A 20,475-nucleotide genomic window follows, 5' to 3' on the forward strand; every position below is an offset into this window, starting at 1 on the left:
GGGTTAGGGTCATATGGAGGTAAATGGTGTAAAGGGGCTTGTGAGTTTGGTGGTTCAAAGGTATGTTGGGGAGGTGGTTCATAAGCACAGGGTGGGGCTTGTTGGTAATTACAAGGGGGTCCACCATATCTATCAACTTGGTATGCATTGTAGAGTGGTCCTTGCCCATGATATCTTGGAGGGTGTGGTTGCCTAAAGGATTGATCAGATCCTCTTGGCTCCATCCATCTTTGATTACTTAGACCTTGATGCATATTCCTGTTATAGCTTCCACTCCTTTCAACAGATTTAGAACCAAACTCAAAGCGAGAGGGGTGAGAATTCATGGTAGCTAATAAAAATTAAAAATGAAAATAAAAACGAATTTAAATTAAAAGGTTATTTAAATTTTGAATTTGAAAATTAAATTTTGAAATTTGATTTTTTGAAATAAGATAAGATAAGATTTTTGAAAAAGATATGATTTTTGAAAAAGATTTGAATTTTGAAATTTGAAATTTGAAATTTGAGTTTTAAATTTTTAAATATGAATTTTGAAAATCGAAATTTGAAATTTGAAATTTGAGTTTTAAATTTTGAATTTTTGAATTTAATGAGGAAAGAGAAAAACAATAAAATGACACCAAACTGAAAATTTTTAGATCAAAACGAAGAAAACAACTAAGAACAACTTGAAGGTCAAGATGAACACGAAGAACAACTTGAAGATCAAGATGAACACCAAGAAAAAAAAAATTTTGAAAAATTTTTAATAACTAAATAAAAATCAATAACCTCTTAATTTACGAAAAAGCAAAAATAAAAACAAATAAACAGGAAAAAAGCAAATATTTACAATAACCAATAATAAGGCACACGTTTGCAATTCCCCGGCAACGGCGCCATTTATTGATGCAAGCGGCAATTGGCAAGTTAAGAATGATCATAAAATATGCGTTGCAAGTATAGTTTTCAACCAACCAGAAATCCGCTTATCAATTTAGAAGGATGTCACAGAAATTAAAATTAAAATACTGGAAGTATGGATCCCAGGTCGTCTCCCAACGAGTTGCAGAAAAGTGTGCTATTTTATTAATCAGATGTTTTCAAAAAGGTTTGAGTTGAATGGCATAAAATTAAATTAGAGAATTTATATAAATTTAAATAAAAGCCTTGACTGGGAGTTGATTAGCTGGAAGCTCTATTCTTGTTGAAGTACTCTCAAGATTAATTGACAATTGAGGGTTATTATGTTTAGTTGTTCCTCACTAAGTAAGGGAAAGTCAAACAAATTGCAATGTTGTTTCTATCCACAAGTTCCAATCTGCTCTTCAGAGGATTGGTGTTAGTGACTAGAGAGCAATCCAACAATAAACCCAATTGCAATCTTTCTCTTGAGCATCCCAACTCAAGGGTTCCTTTCAATCAACTCCCCATCAAGTTAGGGAGCTACTCGCTCATTGTAAACATAACATAAGAAAGGGAATTAAAGAAAGACATGATAAATAATGATCAAAAGATTAATTGAAAATAAAAGTAATTCTTGTATTAATAAATGCTAAAATAATCCAATAGTAAAATTAAGTAAATTAAGGAACATGGAAGAGTAAGAGACAAGTAAAGAGAATGAACTAGAATATCGAAGTCTCGATGAGGCAATAATTCTTCTCAATATCCCAATGCAAAAACAATGAAAGATAACGAATCCTAAAAACTATGAATGTGTAGAGAGAAAAACCTAGAGGAGAGAAAAACTAGATCTAAAAACTAAAACTCTACGGAATGAATGTTGTTGTTGGTTTCTGCATGTTCTCTGGCTCTAGTCTGCTTTTCTGGGCCGAAAACTGGGTCAAAATAAGGCCCGAAATCGCCCCCAGCAATTCTACAGATTATGCAGATCGCGCATGTCACGCGGACGCGTAATTCAGGCGGACGCGTCACTCGGCGTTTCGCTTTGCCACGCGGGTGCGTCGTTCACGCTTCCGCGTCACTTGTGTAGTTTCCAATTCGCGCGGCCGCGTCATTCTTGTGGCCGCGTCATTGTGATTTCCTCTCTTCCACGCGGTCGCGTCATCCATGCGGCCGCGTCGCTTCTCGCTGGTCATCTCCTCAATTTCTTGTGTTCCTTCCATTTTTGCAAGCTTCCTTTCCAATCTCTAACTCATTCATGCCCTATAAAGCCTGAAACACTTAACACACAGATCACGGCATCGAATGGAATAAAGGAGAAATAAAATACATAATTAAAAGTCTCTAGAAAGTAAGTTTTCAATCATGCAATAATTTTAGGAAGGAATTATAAACGCATGCTTATTTAATGAATAAGTGGGTAAAGATCATGATAAAACCACATAATTAAATACAATATAAACCATAAAATAGTGGTTTATCAGTTTGCATTGGTATACTAAATTTTTGTTGATTGGTTAGATGAAGAACAAAGTTTAGAAAGTATGACTAGAGAAGAGTAGAGTGGTTAACCCTAGACACTTGAGAGATTAGAGTGCATATACACTACCAGTGCGGGTTCAATTCTTGATTCTATGTTCCCTGCTTTCATGAGCAATCTTCTTACAAGTTTACTTGTCTTTTATGGTGTGATTTAAATTAGTGGAATCTGATTTATGTTTGTCTTGAAGAGCTTATTTACTTTTAACCAAGTAGACAGAATCATTTTAGCATATAGTTGCATTCATAGGTTGCATCTCATGAGTCTTACTTTCCCCCATTCATTCTTTATATCTCCTTGAGCTTAGCATGAGGACATGCTAATGTTTAAGTGTGGGAAGATTTGATGCACCACTATTTCGTGGTACATTTTGTACTTAATTGAGTGGATTTTATCCACTAAACTCACACTTATTCATATAATTCACATGTTTTACATTTTCCTTCCTAATTCTGTGCTATGATTGAAAACATGCTTCTTTGGCCTTAAAATTGTTAATTATTAATCCTCTCTCATTACCATTCATTGCCGTGATCTGTGCGTTAAGTGTTTTCAGGGTTTATGGGGAAGGAATGGCTTAGAGGATAGAAAGGAAGCTTGTAAAAATGGAAGGAACACAAGAAATAAAGGACACAACCAGCGAGTATCGACGCGTGCGCAGAAACGCAGACTAAAGCCAGGGGACAAGCAGAGACTCAACACTTAACATTCATTCACAAAATTTTAGGTTTTAGATGTAGTTTTCTAGAGAGAGAGGCTCTCTCCTCTCTCTAGGTTTTAGGATTTATCTTAGTTTTAGGTTTATTTCTTCCCAATTCCAGGTTCAATGTTCCTTTAATTTAGTTTCTCTTCTACTCTTATTTAGTCTAGCACTTTAGTTTACTTATTTCTCTGTTGATTTGTTTATTTTCTCAATTTGGTTTATGAACTCCATGTTAGATTTGATTTTTTTATTTAATTCAATTTGAGGTATTTCATATTTATGATTTTAATTTAGCTTTTACATTCTTAGCTTTGGTTGAGTAATTGGAGACGCTTGAGTTATCAAACTCCTTTGTTGACTGATAATTGAAATTTGCTGGTTGATTTGGATCCCTCTAAAGCTAGTCTTTCCTTAGGAGTTGACTAGGACTTGTGGAATCAAATTGATTGGTCCACTTGACTTTCCTTTATTTAGTAAGGGTTAACTAAGTGGGAGCAATGAACAATTTTCATCACAATTGATAAGGATAACTAGGATAGGACGTCCAGTTCTCATACCTGGGCAAGAGTTTTCTTAATTATAAGTTTATTTTCTTATCATTTACATTCCTTGTTCAACATTTAAAAACCCCAAAAATATACTTTTCCATAACCAATCATAAGTGGTGCACGAAATTGTGATCTCAACGGCGCCAAAAATTTGGTACGCACTTTCATAATCTCAATTCTTTTTCACAACTCCGCACAACTAACCAGTAAGTGCACTGGGTCGTCCAAGTAATAAACCTTACGTGAGTAAGGGGTCGATCCCACGGAGATTGTCATCTTGAAGCAAGCTATGGTCATCTTGCAATTCTCAGTCAGGCAGATTCAAATGGTTATAGAATTTTGATAATTAAAAGATAAATAAAATATAAAATAAGATAGAAATACTTATGTAATTCATTGCTGAGAATTTCAGATAAGCGTATGGAGGTGCTTTGCTCCTTCTGAATCTCTGCTTTCCTACTGTCTTCATTCAATCATTCATACTCCTTTCCATGGCAAGTTGTATGTTGGGGGATCACCATTGTCAATGGCTACCATCCGTCCTCTCAGTGAAAATGGTCCAAATGTGCTGTCACCGCACGGCTAATCATTTGTCGGTTCTCACTCATGTTGGAATAAGATCCATTGATCCTTTTGCGTCTGTCACTACGCCCAACACTCGCGAGTTTGAAACTTGTCACATTCATCCCATCCTAAATCCTACTCGGAATACCACAGACAAGGTTTATACTTTTCAGATCTCAAGAATGCTGCCAATTGATTTTAGCTTATACCACGAAGACTCTGATCGTGAATCAGGAGGCTAAGATATATGCATTCAAGCTCGTTTTCATGTAGAACGAAAGTGGTTGTCAGGCACGCGTTCATAGGTGAGAATGGTGATGAGTGTCACATAATCATCACATTCATCATGCTCTTGGATGCGAATGAATATCTTAGAATGAGAATAAGCTTGAATTGAATAGAAAAACAATAGTACTTTGCATTAATTCATGAGGAACAGCAGAGCTCCACACCTTAATCTATGGGGTGTAGAAACTCCACCGTTGAAAATACATAAGTGATGATGGTCTTGAATCAGATTTTTGCTCAGGTCCCTCAATTTCAGCCAGAAAATACCTGAAATCACAAAAAAACACACAAACTCATAGTAAAGTCCAGAAATATGATTTTTATTTAAAAAATAATAAAAACATAGTAAAAACTAACTAAATCATTTTAAAAACTACCTAAAAACGATGCCAAAAAGCGTATAAATTATCCGCTCATCACAACACCAAACTTAAATTGTTGCTTGTCCCCAAGCAACTGAAAATCAAATAGGATAAAAAGAAGATAATATAATATAAATTCCAAAATATCAATGAAACTTAGCTCCAATTAGATGAGCGGGACTAGTAGCTTTTTGCCTATGAACAGTTTTGGCATCTCACTTTATCCTTTGAAGTTCAGAATGATTGGCATCTATAGGAACTCAGAATTTAGATAGTGTTATTGATTCTTCTAGTTCAGTATGTTGATTCTTGAACACAGCTACTTTATGAGTCTTGGCCGTGGCCCTAAGCACTTTGTTTTCCAGTATTACCATCGGATACATAAATGCCATAGACACATAATTGGGTGAACCTTTTCAGATTGTGACTCAGCTTTGCTAGAGTCCCCAATTAAAGGTGTCCAGGGTTCTTAAGCACACTCTTTTTGCTTTGGATCACGACTTTAACTGCTCAGTCTCAAGCTCTTCACTTGACACCTTCACGCCACAAGCACATGGTTAGGGACAGCTTGGTTTAGCCGCTTAGGCCAGGATTTTATTCCTTTGGGCCCTCCTATCCATTAATGCTCAAAGCCTTGGATCTTTTTTACCCTTGCCGTTTAGTTTAAAGGGTTACTGGCTTTTTGCTCTTGCCTTTTGGTTTAAAGAGCTCTTGGCTTTTTCTACTTGCTTTTTCTTTCTTTTTTTTCTTTTATTTTTGCCACATTTTTTTTCGCAAGCCTTGTTTTTCACTGCTTTTTCTTGCTTCAAGAATCAATTTTATGATTTTTCAGATTATCAATAACATTTCTCCTTTTTCATTATTCTTTCAAGAGCCAACAATTTTAACATTCATAAACTTCACTATAAAAAATATGCACTATTTAAGCATTCATTCAGAAAACAAAAAGTATTGTCACCACATCAAAATAATTAAACTAATTTCAAGGATGAATTCGAAATCATGTACTTCTTGTTCTTTTGTGATTAAAAACATTTTTCATTTAAGAAAGGTGATGGATTCATAGGACATTCATAGCTTTAAGACATAGACACTTAGACACTAGTGATCATGTAATAAGACACAAACATAAATAAAACAAAACAAAATTTTCGAAAAAAAAAACAAGAGCAAGGAGATTAAGGAACGGGTCCACCTTAGTGATGGCAGCTAGTTTTTCCTCTTGAAGATCCAATGGAATGCTTGAGCTTCTCTATGTCTCTTCCTTGCCTTTGTTGCTCTTCCCTCATGACTCTTTGATCTTCTCTAATTTCATGGAGGAGGATGGATTGCTCTTGGTGCTCCACCCTTATTTGTCCCATGTTGGAACTCAATTCTCCTAGAGAGGTGTTAATTTGCTCCCAATAGTTTTGTGGAGGAAAGTACATCCCTTGAGGCATCTCAGAAATTTCATGATGAGGAATTTCCTCATGCTCTTGTTGAGGTCCATGAGTGGGCTCTCTTGTTTGCTCCATCCTCTTTTTAGTGATGGGCTTGTCCTCTTCAATGAGAATGTCTCCCTCTATGACAATCCCAGCCGAATTGCAGAGGTGACAAATGAGGTGAGGAAAGGCTAACCTTGCTAGAGTGGAAAACTTGTCAGCCACCTTGTAGAGTTCTTGAGGTATAATCTCATGAACTTCCACTTCCTCCCCAATCATGATACTATGGATCATGATGGCCCGATCCACAGTTACTTCGGATCAGTTGCTAGTAGGAATGATAGAGCGTTGGATGAACTCCAACCATCCTCTAGCCACAGGCTTAAGGTCATGCCTTCTCAATTGAACCGGCTTGCCTCTTGAGTCAATTTTCCATTGAGCTCCTTCCACACATATGTTCATGAGGACTTGGTCTAACCCTTGATCAAAGTTGATCCTTCTAGTGTAGGGGTGTGCGTTTTCTTGCATCATTGGCAAGTTAAATGCCAACCTTACATTTTCCAGACTGAAATCTAAGTATTTCCCCCGAACCATTGTAAGCCAATTCTTTGGATTCGGGTTCATACTTTGATCATGGTTCTTAGTGATCCATGCATTTGTATAGAACTCTCGAACCATTAAGATTCCGACTTGTTGAATAGGATTGGAGAGAACTTCCCATCCTCTTCTTCTAATCTCATGTCGGATCTCCGGATACTCACTCTTTTTGAGCTTGAAGGGGACCTCAGGGATCACCTTCTTCTTGGCCACAACTTCATAGAAGTGGTCTTGAGGACCTTTGAGATGAATCTCTCCATCTCCCATGACTCGGAGGTGGAAGCTTTTGCCTTCCCTTTCCTCTTTCTAGAGGTTTCTCCGGCCTTAGGTTCCATAAATGGTTATGGAAAAATAAAAAGCAATACTTTTACCACACCAAACTTAAGTGTTTGCTCATCCTCGAGCAAAGAAGAAAGAATGAAGGGGAAGAAGAAGAAAATTGAGGAGATGGAGGGTGAGAGTGAATTCGGCCAAGGGGGTATAAGGTGTTTGTGATGTGTGAAATTGAAGGAGGAATGAGGGGTATATATAGGAGTGGGAGGAGGGTTAGGTTCATGTATTTGGGGTTGGGTTTGGGAGGGAAAAAGGGTTTTGAATTTGAAGGTAGATGGGGTTTTGGGGGAAAGTGAATGAGGTGATTGGTGAAGGATATTTGGGGAAGAGATATGGAGGTGATTGGTGAAGGGTATTTGGGGAAGAGTGTTATGAAAAGGTATGAATAAGAGAGAGGAAGAGGTGGGGTAGGTGGGGATCCTGTGGGGTCCACAGATCCTGAGGGGTCAAGGACTTATCATCCCTGCTCCATTTAGGCGTGCAAAACGTCCTTAGAGTGCAATTCTGGTGTTAAAGACCAGGTTGCTACTTGTTTCTGGCGTTTAACGCCAGCCTGGTGTTTGTTTCTGGCGTTAAACGCCAAGAATGGTGCCAGACTGGGCGTTTAACGCCCATTCTGCTACTCTTACTGGCGTTTAAACGCCAGTAAGCTCTTCCTCCAGGGTGAGCTATTTTTAATGCTATTTTTTATTCTGTTTTTAATTTTTCAGTTGTTTTTGTGACTTCACATGATCATCAATCTAAAGAAGACATAAAATAACAATAGAAGATAAATAGATATAATTAAATAACATTGGGTTGCCTCCCAATAAGCGCTTCTTTAATGTCAATAGCTTGACAGTGAGCTCTCATGGAGCCTCACAGATAATCAGAGCAGGGTTGGGGCCTCTCAACACCAAACTTAGAGTTTGGATGTGGGGGTTTTGTTTGACTCTGTATTGAGAGAAGCTTTTCATGCTTTCTCTCCATGGTTACAGAAGGAGAACCTTGAGTCTTGAATACAAGGTAGTCCTCATTCAACTTAAAGATCAACTCTCCTCTGTCAACATCAATCACAGCTTTTGCTGTGGCTAGGAAAGGTCTACCAGTGTCTAGGATTATGAAATCAGCAGGGATGTAAAGGTCTTCAACCTTCACTAGCACGTCCTCTACTAGTCCATAAGCCTGTTTCATTGATTTGTCTACCATCTCTAGTGAGATTCTTGCAGCTTGTACCTCAAAGATTCTCAGTTTCTCCATTACAGAGAGTGACATAAGGTTTATCCCTGACCCCAGGTCACATAGAGCCTTCTCAAAGGTCATGGAGCCTATGGTACAAGGTATGAAGAATTTTCCGAGATCCGATTTCTTCTGAGGTAATGTCTGCCTCATTAATGCATTCAGTTCATTGGTGAACAAGGGGGGTTCATCCTCCCAAGTCTCAATACCAAATAACTTGGTATTCAGCTTCATGATTGCTCCTAGATATTTAGCAACTTGTTCTTCAGTGATGTCTTCATCCTCTTCAGAGGAACAATATTCATCAGAGCTCATGAATGGCAAAAGAAAGTTAAATGGAATCTCTATGGTCTCTGTATGAGCCTCAGATTCCTTTGGTTCCTCAAAGGGAAACTCCTTTCTGTCCAGAGGACGTCCCATGAGGCTTTTCTCACTGGGACTCACGTCCTCCTCACTCTCTCCAGGTTCAGCCATGTTGGTCATGGTGATGGCCTTGCACTCTCTCTTGGGATTTTCTTCTGTATTGCTTGGGAGAGTACTGGGAGGAGTTTCAGTAATCTTCTTACTCAGCTGACCCACCTGTGCCTCTAAATTTCTAATGGAGGACCTTGTTTCATTCATGAAACTTAGTGTGGTCTTGGATAGATCAGAGACTATGGTTGCCAGGCCAGAATGGCTCTGTTCAGAATTCTGTGTCTGTTGTTGAGAAGATGATGGAAAAGGCTTGCTATTGCTAAATCTATTTCTTCCACCATTATTATTGAAGCCTTGTTGAGGCTTCTGTTGGTTCTTTCATGAGAAATTTGGATGATTTCTCCATGAAGGATTATAGGTGTTTCCATAGGGTTCTCCCATGTAATTCACCTCTGCCATTGCAGGGTTCTCAGGATCATAAGCTTCTTCTTCAAAAGATGCTTCTTTAGTACTGTTGGATGCAGCTTGCAATCCATTCAGACTCTGAGAAATCATATTGACTTGCTGAGTCAATATTTTATTCTGAGCCAATATGGCATTCAGAGTATCAATTTCAAGAACTCTCTTCTTCTAAGGCGTCCCATTGTTCACAGGACTCCTCTCAGAGGTGTACATGAACTGGTTATTTGCAACCATTTCAATGAGTTCCTGAGCTTCTGCAGGGGTTTTCAGATGAAGATATCCTCCTGCAGAATGGTCCAATGACATTTTTGACAACTCAGACAGACCATCATAGAATATACATATGATGCTCCATTCTGGAAGCATGTCAGTAGGACACCTTTTGATCAATTGCTTATATCTTTCCCAAGCTTCATAGAGGGACTCACCTTCCTTCTGTCTGAAGGTTTGGATTTCTACTCTAAGTTTGCTCATCTTTTGAGGTGGAAAGAATTTGGCCAGGAAAGCACTGACCAGCTTTTCCCAAGAGTTCAGGCTTTCCTTAGGTTGTGAATCCAACCATGTTCTAGCTCTGTCTCTTATAGCAAAAGGGAAAAGCATAAGCTTGTAGACCTCGGGATCAACTCCATTGGTCTTGACAGTGTCACAGATTTGCAAGAATTCAGCTAAGAACTGATGAGGATCTTTCAATGGAAGTCCATGAAACTTACAATTCGGTTGCATTAGAGAAATTAATTAAGGCTTAAGCTCAAAGTTGTTTGCTCCAATGGCAGGAATTGAGATGCTTCTTCCGTAGAAGTTAGAAGAGGGTGCAATAAAGTCACCAAGCATCTTCCTTCCATCTCCACCATTGTTATTGGGTTCGGCCATGTCTCCTTCTTTTTCGAAAATTTCTGTCAGGTCCTCTCCAGAGGGTTGTGCTTTAGCTTCTCTTAGTTTCCTCTTAAGAGTCCTTTCAGGTTCAGAATCAGCTTTAATAAGAATGTCTTTATCCCTGTTCCTGCTCATATGAAAAAGAAGAGAACAGAAAAGAAGAAGAACTCTCTATGTCACAGTATAGAGATTCATTTATGTGAGTAGAAGAAGAGAATAATAGAAGAAGGAGAAGAGAAAAATTCGAACACAGAGAAGAAGAGGGGGTTCGAATTTTGAGTGGAAGAGGAGTGTTAGTAGATAAATAAATAAATAGAGAGATGAGAGAGGGAGATTGAATTCGAATTTAAATTAAAATAAAAGGAAAATATTTTTTTAAATGTAGTTTAGAATTCGAAAATTAAAAAGAGAAACAAAATAAAATTTGAAAAAGATAAGAAATAGTAATTAATTTATTTAGTTTTCAAATTTTAGAGAAAATATATGATTGAAATAGAAGACTTTTAAAATCAAACCAAAAAGTTAAGTAGTTAATTGAAAAAGATTTGAAAATCAATTTTGAAATGATAAGAAGTTAGAAAAGATTTTGAAATTAAGTTTTGAAAAAGATATGATTGGAATTTATTTTGAAAAAGATTTAAAAAAGGAAATTTAAAAAGATTTGATTTTGAAATTAAAGTTGATTACTTGACTAACAAGAAACTAAAAGATATGATTTTAAAATTTAAAGATTGAAACTTTTCTTAATAGGCAAGTAACAAACTTGAAATTTTTGAATCTAAAAATTGAATGCTAGTAATAAATCCGAAAATATGAAACAAAAATAAGAAAAAGATTTTGAAAATTAATTTGAAATTTTTGAAAATATGAAAGAAAAAATGAAAGAGATTTGATTTTTGAAAAAGATTTGAAAAAGATAGAATTTTTAAATTGAAAATTTGACTTGACTCATAAGAAACAATTAAATTTTAAAAATTTTATGACTAAATCAATTTAAATTTTCAAAATTTATGAGAAGGTTTCTGTAACTCTAGAAAATCCATTTCGAGTGCAGGAAGGTCAGAATCCAACAGCATCTGCAGTCCTTTTTCAGCCTCTGAATCAGATTTTTGCTCAGGTCCCTCAATTTCAGCCAGAAAATACCTGAAATCACAAAAAAACACACAAACTCATAGTGAAGTCCAGAAATGTGATTTTTATTTAAAAACTAATAAAAACATAGTAAAAACTAACTTAATCATTTTAAAAACTACCTAAAAACGATGCCAAAAAGCGTATAAATTATCCGCTCATCAATAAGCATACCTCCCTGCAATTCCTTGAGAGACGACCCGAGGTTTGAATACTTCGGTTATTATTTTTATTAGGTTTGTTTAAGTGACAAACAAGTTTTTGTATGAATGGATTCTTTGTTGGTTTAGAAACTATACTAGCAACGAGAGTTTATTGTGAATTCTTTACTAGCAAAAATCCGTTCGTCATTGAGTCATATATAAACAAACATAAAGCCCAAAATATAGCCAGGACTACTCCGCTTCCAGAATCCAGACGCCTAGCGAGGAGCCTCTCGACCTGTATCTGAAAACAACAACACAGTATGGGGTGAGAACCGGAGGTTCTCAGCATGGTAAAGGTGCCACGCGTATAATGAATAAGGTCATGGGAATGCCAGAGGCAATCCTAGAACTTCGTCTTACAATTATAGAACTTAATTGCTAAGTAGAAGCCATAATAGGGGTAGGTAATCTAAGTATACTATACTCACTTTCCTTAAACCTAACACCTAGCACTTAACCAATTCACCATTTCTCCGTCCCTCTGTCATCCATAATTCAGCAGAGACAAATAACCAAAACAAATTCACACACAATTAAGAAGCAGATAGTGCAAGCAGCAAGTATACAAGTAGCAGGATACATATGTTCAGTTAGGCAATCCCAGGTAGTACATAACAACCAAAACAAACAAATGTACATGATGTATGCCTGTCCTATGGTTGATGAGGCTCATCTGTCGGTTATCCAGCCAACCCAACAAGTCCAAAAACCTTAGACTATCCCCCGTCGCGCATCCCTATGAGTCTATGCATAGATTTCACATTCATTCATCATTCAAATCACTCAATGGGGGCTATCCATACCCAGAAATTTATACGTGTCCAGTCACCCTTACGACATAGGATCAACAGAGTATCGAGATTCAACCTGGAACGCATGGTGGCAAGCCACGGTTCTTACCCAGGGAAACTCGTATCTCAGATATCATCATTCATAAGCCATTACATTTTCATAATCATTATATAGTCATTTAGCAAAGCCATGGCATAATACTTCATTTAACATTCTCATCTCTATCATTATCATCATCAATCCTTCATTAGTAATTCCAAGAACACATATTCAACAATATCAACATCTCATACTCATAATTTTCAACACAAGCTCAAGCATTAATTTATCCAACAATATCACCAAGCTAACCATTAGCTACATTGTACCATTTCAACCTATCCTATAATGCCCTAGCCTAAGTTTTCACAAAACCTTATATGTTAAACGCGCGAAACCTAAATTATACCTTGGCCGATCACTTTATTTAATCCAAGGCAGCCTCACAAGCTACAAAATAGCCCCTCAAGCTCAGAGTAACCAGCCACAAGCTTAGCTTCAATCACCACCAAGCCTCCAAATGTTCACTTTTCAATTCCAAAGCATGTATATAAACTTAATTCACACCTAATACACATATATATTCCAAATTCAGATTTTACCTAATGAAATCAAAATTAAATTAAAGTTTAGGGAATCCTTACCATTCCCACATGCGTAGCAACTCAAACCCAGTAAGCTCCGCTAGCTAAATCGAACCTATAACACCAAATTGGCAAAATCTCACTATATGGTTTCAATTTCAAGTATAGAAAAGAGGATAGTGATTCTGAAATGAAAATGGAGCTTACCGGTGAAATTGATCTGATAGAAATGTAAAACTCGACACGCTGGACGCGTAGCCGCAAACGGTGTGGCAATCGAAGCTCGAACGGAAAAGTTATGGTAGTGAGAAGATTTGATGAGGGTTATGGAGTTTCCCTTCCTCCCCAATCTGTTTGGTGTCGTGTGTATGAAATGGGGAAGAAGAAGCTGCTGCTTCTTTTAAGTTATGGGTCCGGTTGGACCTACGGGCCCGGTTTGAGTCCCGGTTCGGCCCTTCAAGTCCAATTTTGGGCCAAATTTTTCGAAATTGGTATCAAAATTCTCGTTTTGAAGATCTCTATCCTATTCTAATATTAGTTTTTCATTTTTAATTTTCCTAGTAAAAATTCGATTTATTGACTAATTATTTACCGATTTTAGCGGGGTTTACATCCTACCCACCTAATTAGGAATTTTGACCTCAAAATTCAGAGTGAGTTACCTGAACAAGGTGGGGGTAGTCCTTCCACATCTCTGGCTCGAGCTCTCAGGTATTCTCTTCAATACCAGCCCGACTCCAAGCTACTTTCACCAAAGAAACCTCTTTCTCACGTAAACGCTTAATGCTGGTATCGTCAATTCTAATTGGAGTTACTGGAAGCATCAGATTTTCTCTCACTTGAGCTGATTATGGCTCTAGGATATGACTAGGATCAAAAGCGTACTTACGAAGCTGCAATATGTGAAACACGTCATGCAGGTTCGAAAGGTGTGGTGGCAAAGCGATCCTATACACCACTGGTCCAATTCTCTTTAGGATTTCAAACAGCCCAATGTAACGGGGATTTAACTTCTTAGTTTTGATGGATCTCCCTATTCCAGTGGTCAGAATAACCTTCAGGAAAACGTGTTCTCCTTCCTCAAACTCTAAAGGCTTCCGTCTTTGGTCAGCATAGCTTTTCTGACGGCTTTGAGCCACAAGCATTCGACTACGGATTTTCTTTATTTGCTCAGTGGTTTCACTTATCATTTCAGGCCCTATCAAGCTCTTTTCTCCTGCTTCATACCAACATAATGGAGATTAACATTTTCTTCCGTATAAAGCTTCATACGGAGCCATTCCAATGCTCACATGATAACTGTTGTTGTAAGCAAACTCTACCAGAGGCATATATCGATCCCAGCTCGCCTGCTGGTCCAATACACAAGCTCTTAGCATATCTTCCAAGGTTTGGATTGTTCTTTCTGATTGGCCATCTGTTTGAGGATGATATGCAGTACTTAGGCTTAATTGAGTGCCAAAAGCTTGCTAAAAAGCTCTCCAGAACCGTGATGTGAAGCGAGGATCTCTATCAGATACAATGGTGGAAGGTACACCATGTAACCTCACAATCTCGTTTATGTATAGCCGCGCCAACTCCTCCATAGTACAACTTATCCGAATAGGCAGAAAATGAGCTGACTTGGTCAGTCGATCTACAACCACCCAAATAGCATCACAACCTATCCGAGTCCTTGGTAAACCCAACACAAAATCCATAGTAATGATCTCCCATTTCCACTGTGGAATCTCCAAAGGTTGAAGGGTTCTTGCTGGTCTTTGGTGTTCAATTTTGACTTTTTGACAAGTTAGGCATTTGGAAACATGCAATGCCACATCATTTTTCATTCCTGGCCACTAGAACATCGTCTTTAGGTCTTGGTACATCTTAGTGCATCCCAGATGAATGGAGAACCCGCTCTTGTGAGCTTCCTCCAATATGCTCTGTCACAAATCCCCAACATCTGGCACAATTATCCGACCTTTGAACCTCCACAACCCATCTTTATCTTCTGACACTCTCCATTGCTTGCCTTTCTCAATCGCCGGCAAAATCTTTTACAATTCTTGGTCATTCTGATGAGCCTTTAGTAGTTCAGCCTTGAAGTCGCTTGAAATCTGTAACTGGCTTAGGCATAAAGTCCCAAAGTCTTCTCTGATTCCCAGTTTCAATTGCTGGAAGGCTTTCAGCAATTCTTCCTATCTTAGCATCATCTAAGCAGCACATAGGGATTCCCTACTCAGGGCATCCACCACCACATTCGCTTTTCCCGGATGATAGTTCAGCTCGAAGTCATAATCCTTTAGGAGTTCCATCTACCTCCTCTAACGCATATTCAACTCTTTTTGTTCAAATAGGTACTTCAAGCTCTTATGGTCTGAGAAGACTTGGAATTTCACACCATAAAGATAATGCCTCCAAATATTCAAGGCAAACACCACGGCAGCGAGCTCCAAATCGTGAGTTGGATAGTTTCTTTCATGTGGCCTTAAGTCACGTGAGGCATAAGCTACAACTTTATTATGCTACATTAACACGCATCCTAAACCCTTCAAGGATGCATCACAGTATACCTCGAATGGTTCTCTCGGTTCAGGCAACACCAATATGGGTGCGGTAGTCAATCTCTGCTTCAATGCAAGAAAACTCTCCTCGCACTCAAGAGTCCATTCAAAAGGAACATCCTTCCTGGTCAGCTTGGTCAAAGGCAAAGCGAGCTGTGAAAATCTTTTAATGAACCTCCGATAATAACCCGCTTAGCCTAAGAAACTCCTGATCTCCGTCACTGAAGTTGGTCGCTCCCAATTCATCACCGCCTCAACCTTAGCAGGATCCACTGCTATTCCCTGCTTACTCACCACATGACCAAGGAATTTCACTTCAGACTTCCAGAACTCACACTTGGATAGCTTGTCATATAACTTTCTATCCTTCAGGATTTGTAGCACTGTTCGCAAGTGCTCTGCATGCTCATCCTCTGTCTTAGAGTAGATAAGAATATCGTCGATAAACACAACAATAAACTTATCCAGATATGGGTGGAAAATCATGTTCATGTAATTCATGAATATCGCCGGAGCATTAGTAAGTCCGAAGGACATCACTGTGGATTCATAGTGACCATAGTGTGTTCTGAAGGTAGTTTTATGAATATCCTCATCTCTGACCCTTATCCGGTGGTATCCGGATCGTAGATCAATTTTAGAGAACACATCGACTCCCTATAACTGGTCCATCAGGTCATCAATCCTTAGCAACGGGTATTTATTCTTCATAGTAATCTTATTTAGCTGCCTATAGTTAACACATAAGCGCATACTCCCATCTTTCTTCTTTACCAGTAATACTGGCACGCCCCACGGAGAAACACTCGGTCGGATAAAGTTCTTTCCCAACAGATCCTCCAATTGAGACTTTAATTCGGCCATTTCTAAAGGTGACATCCTATAAGGAGCATTCGAGATTGTTCCGGCCCCAGGTACTAACTCAATGGCAAACTCAACTTCTCGGTTAGGTGAAAATTCCTTAATATCATCAGAAAACACCTCTGGAAACTCACACACAACCGGGATTTGCTCCAAGCTTTGAACATCACCCGAAACACCTGCAGCTAACAACAATATCCCCTGACATTCGGCCCCAGAACAATTCACTGTCATGGAATTCAGGTAGTAGTTATTCACCACAACCGGCCCTTTTATGTCTGCAGGCATAAAACACACTCTTTTTGCAGAGCAGTCGAGTAAAACATGGTTCTTGGATAACTAGTCCAATCCCAGAATGAGATCAAGGCCAGTCATCGACAAAAAAAATTAAGTTATGCACGAAGTGACATTATTGTATTCGAAAGGGAACTTGGGGGCACCTTAACCTAGTCACCATAGCCTCATGGGCGGCATTATACACCTTTAAATCATACCCCAGTACTACTATTTTCAATCCTAACTCATCAGCCTTCTCAAATGCAATAAAAGAATGTGAAGCTCCAGAATCAAACAAGGCATTCAAAGTTTTACCAGCCATTTCACAGTTCCCTCTAATCAATATTTCTGACCCCTGAACGCCTACCGAAGAAGTAGTGTATACTCTCCCTGGTTGCTGCACTCTGCCAGTCTCATACCTCTTCTTCTTTGGGCAGCTATTAGCCAAGTGTCCAGGCTGTCCACAGGAATAACAGACTCCGGTCCCAAACCTACACGGCCCTGAATGGTACTTCCCACATCTGTGGCAACTCAAATTCTACTGTGGCTTCTTCCCCTGTCTTCTTCCCTGATTAGCATTGGTATTAGGCCTCCTGAAGTTGCCTTGTCCCTGGTTATTCTGAGGGACAAAGCCGCCACGCTTGAACCGTTTGCCCCTAGGTGCAAAATTCCTCCCTGTGGTCCTCTGGAATGGCATCTTCATACTCCATTTTTCTACTGCAGCCCTTCTGACACACTCCATAGCCACCCTGCTCTTATTCACAAGCTCAGAGAACACCCGAATCTCCATAGGTGCTACAAATCTTTGAATGTCACTCCGAAGGCCTCCTTCATACTTTATGCACTTCCACTCAACAAACTCCTCAGGAGCTCCCTGACAGATGCGTGAAAAGCGGCATAGTTCCTCAAATTTGCTTGTGTACTCAGTAATGGTCATCTGGCCCTATTTCAGCTAAAGCAGTTCAAGTTCTTTGGCATTTCTAACTGAGTTGGGGAAATATTTCTTATAGAATTCTTCTCGAAATAACTCCCAATAAATCACAACCCCATCAGGCTGCAGAATACGCCTCATACCCTGCCACCAATGCTGAGCTTCACCATGCAGCTGATAGGTTCCAAATTCAACCCACTGTTCATCAGGAACCTGCTGAGCCTGTAATGCTCGCTCAATAGCTTGTATCCAGTTATCCGCATCAGTCGGGTTCGAAGTCCTTCTGAAGGTCGGAGGTTGAACCTTCAGGAAGGAAGAAAGCGACATTGGACCATTATCACCATTATTGCCATTATTTCCATTATTTATTTGGTTTCCCAGGACTTCGGCTGTCGCTTGCATTTCTGCTGCCATATTACCTAAAGTGGCCATGAAGTCCACAGGGTTAAGATTATTCCCTGATGCTTCAGGCATAGCATTCCCTATTCTGCCTCTAAATCACCTGCATCCGCGTCCGCGAGTCGACATCTGGTCCCTATACACTCCAAACAAGTGATATCAAGTTGATCAGTCTCAATATCACAAAATATTAGTGAAAACGGGTAAAACAAAATCGCAAAATAAAAAAGCGCAACGCTCAAGAGAAAGGATTACTTGCGTGCTAAGAAACCTAAAAGCTAAGGATAGGAATAAGTAAAGAGTCATAAGAGTGCCAATAATAAAGAGGAACTAGCTCCTGACTCAGCCTGCGAAGCCAAGGCTGGCCGGAGAATATATATATATATATATATATATGCCAACACCCCAAAATACAGAATCAAGCCCCTAACTCTCCTGTAGCCTCTATGAGGAACAAAATAAACAAGATTCTTGGAGAGCAAACTAAGTAGATGAGTCATATATATACAAACATAAAGCCCAAAATACACCCAGGACTACTCCGCTTCCAAAATCCAGACGCCTAGCGAGGAGCCTCTCGACCTGTATCTGAAAACAACAACACAGTATGGGGTGAGAACCGGAGGTTCTCACCATGGTAAAGGTGCCACGCGTATAATGAATAAGGTCCTGGAATGCCAGAGGCAATCCTAGAACTTCGTCTTACAATTATAGAACTTAATTGCTGGGTAGAAGACATAATAGGGGTAGGTAATCTAAGTATACTATACTCACTTTCCTTAAACCTAACACCTAGCACTTAACCAATTCACCATTCCTCCGTCCCTCTGTCATCCATAATTCAGCAGAGACAAACAACCAAAACAAATTCACACACAATTAAGAAGCATATAGTGCAAGTAGCAAGTATACAAGTAGCGGGATACATATGTTCATTTAGGCAATCCCAGGTAGTACATAACAACCAAAACAAACAAATGTACATGATGTATGCCTGTCCTATGGTTGATGAGGCTCATCTGTCGGTTATCCAGCCAACCCAACAAGTCCAAAAACCTTAGACTGTCCCCCGTCGCGCATCCCTATGAGTCTATGCATAGATTTCACATTCATTCATCATTCAAATCACTCAATGGGGGCTATCCATACCCAGAAATTTATACGTGTCCAGTCACCCTTACGACGTAGGATCAACAGAGTATCGAGATTCAACCTGGAACGCGTGGTGGCAAGCCACGGTTCTTACCCAGGGAAACTCGTATCTCAGATATCATCATTCATAAGCCATTACATTTTCATAATCATTATATAGTCATTTAGCAAAGCCATGGCATAATACTTCATTTAACATTCTCATCTCCTTCATATAACTCTTCATTTACCTCTTACTTCACTCCCAAGTTACCCCAAATTCCTACCTTCCACTAATTACTAAGCTCACTAGTAAAAATCTGAGGTTAACAGGGCAAAAATAGGGGTTTAGGGGTTCAAAATTAAGTTTAAATCTTAAAACTCAGGTGCTGGAAAGCAGGGCATGTGCGTACGCACAGACCTGTGTGTGCGCACAGCTCAACAAAATATCAGGACGTGGACGTGCGCACACATCACTTGGTGTGCATGCGCCTCACCTGTGCTAGCGCCACCAACAGAGGGCCTATTTTGGTGTGTGCGTACGCACACTTTATGAAAAGCACCAGGTGTGCGTGCTCACAAGGCTTGCGTACGCACAAGTAAAGTTTTTGCTTCTGTTGGGTGCGTGCGCACAGATGTGTGCGTGGGCACACATCAGAAAAACCTGATTCTGCTATAATGTTCAAAATTTCAATTTTTCGCACCGATTTTCTGGCGTCCATAACTTCCTCTACAAAATTCTATTTTCCGCAAACTTTATATCAATCTCAAGCTTTTAAAATCTTTTTTAATTTGAAACAAACTTCATTTTCATCCAAAATTTGAGGAGCAAGTTATAGACTTCCAAAGTTCACCAAAATTTACTTTTTATCAAATATCACCCAAACCTCATTTTCACCAAATTCATATTCCTTGCCCATAAAACCTGCATATTCTTAACATATCAAGCCCCATTTCATTAATACTATCCACTAATACATTAATATTCATACCAATACATAAAACTCATACATTAATCATAAATCCACCCTTTCCAACCATGAGGTTCCATTTTGAAATTCATTAACCCATTTCCTTCATTCATTAATAACCACTCATAAATCACCTTTAACTAATTCAACAAGCCATAATCACCAAATTATATTAACATATATCATTATCATCATCAATCCTTCATTAGTAATTCCAAGAACACATATTCAACAATATCAACATCTCATACTCATAATTTTCAACACAAGCTCAATCATTAATTTATCCAACAATATCACCAAGCTAACCATTAGCTACATTGTACTATTTCAACCTATCTTATAATGCCCTAGCCTAAGTTTTCACAAAACCTTATATGTTAAATGCGTGAAACCT

The 20,475-nt window shown here is 38.8% G+C and overlaps 2 protein-coding genes across 2 annotated transcripts; both read right to left on the minus strand.

Moving 5' to 3' along the window:
* LOC110266784 lies at window positions 13,812-14,792 on the minus strand. The gene is made up of 3 exons (XM_021111795.1): window positions 14,452-14,792; window positions 14,286-14,380; window positions 13,812-14,179 (listed from the first exon to the last, which is right to left on the minus strand). Exons 1-3 carry the CDS (start codon window positions 14,790-14,792, stop codon window positions 13,812-13,814), a joined length of 804 nt encoding a protein of 267 aa, XP_020967454.1.
* LOC107615173 lies at window positions 17,599-18,051 on the minus strand. The gene has a single exon (XM_016317276.1). The coding sequence runs from the start codon at window positions 18,049-18,051 to the stop codon at window positions 17,599-17,601; it is 453 nt and encodes a 150-aa protein (XP_016172762.1).

Source organism: Arachis ipaensis, chromosome B09, assembly GCF_000816755.2.
Source record: "Arachis ipaensis cultivar K30076 chromosome B09, Araip1.1, whole genome shotgun sequence".
In the NCBI taxonomy this organism is placed as follows: Eukaryota; Viridiplantae; Streptophyta; class Magnoliopsida; order Fabales; family Fabaceae; genus Arachis; species Arachis ipaensis.

Excerpts from the sequence above, each read along its gene's own strand:
- LOC110266784 (XM_021111795.1), bottom strand. The coding sequence starts at position 14,792 with ATGAAAAATGATGTGGCATTGCATGTTTCCAAATGCCTAACTTGTCAA. Across the intron at positions 14,381-14,451 it reads GATCCTCGCTTCACATCACG|ATGGCCAATCAGAAAGAACA; the intron begins GTTCTGGAGAGC and ends ATCCTCAAACAG. Across the intron at positions 14,180-14,285 it reads GGGATCGATATATGCCTCTG|GAGAAAAGAGCTTGATAGGG; the intron begins GTAGAGTTTGCT and ends GGTATGAAGCAG.
- LOC107615173 (XM_016317276.1), bottom strand. The coding sequence starts at position 18,051 with ATGCCTGAAGCATCAGGGAATAATCTTAACCCTGTGGACTTCATGGCC.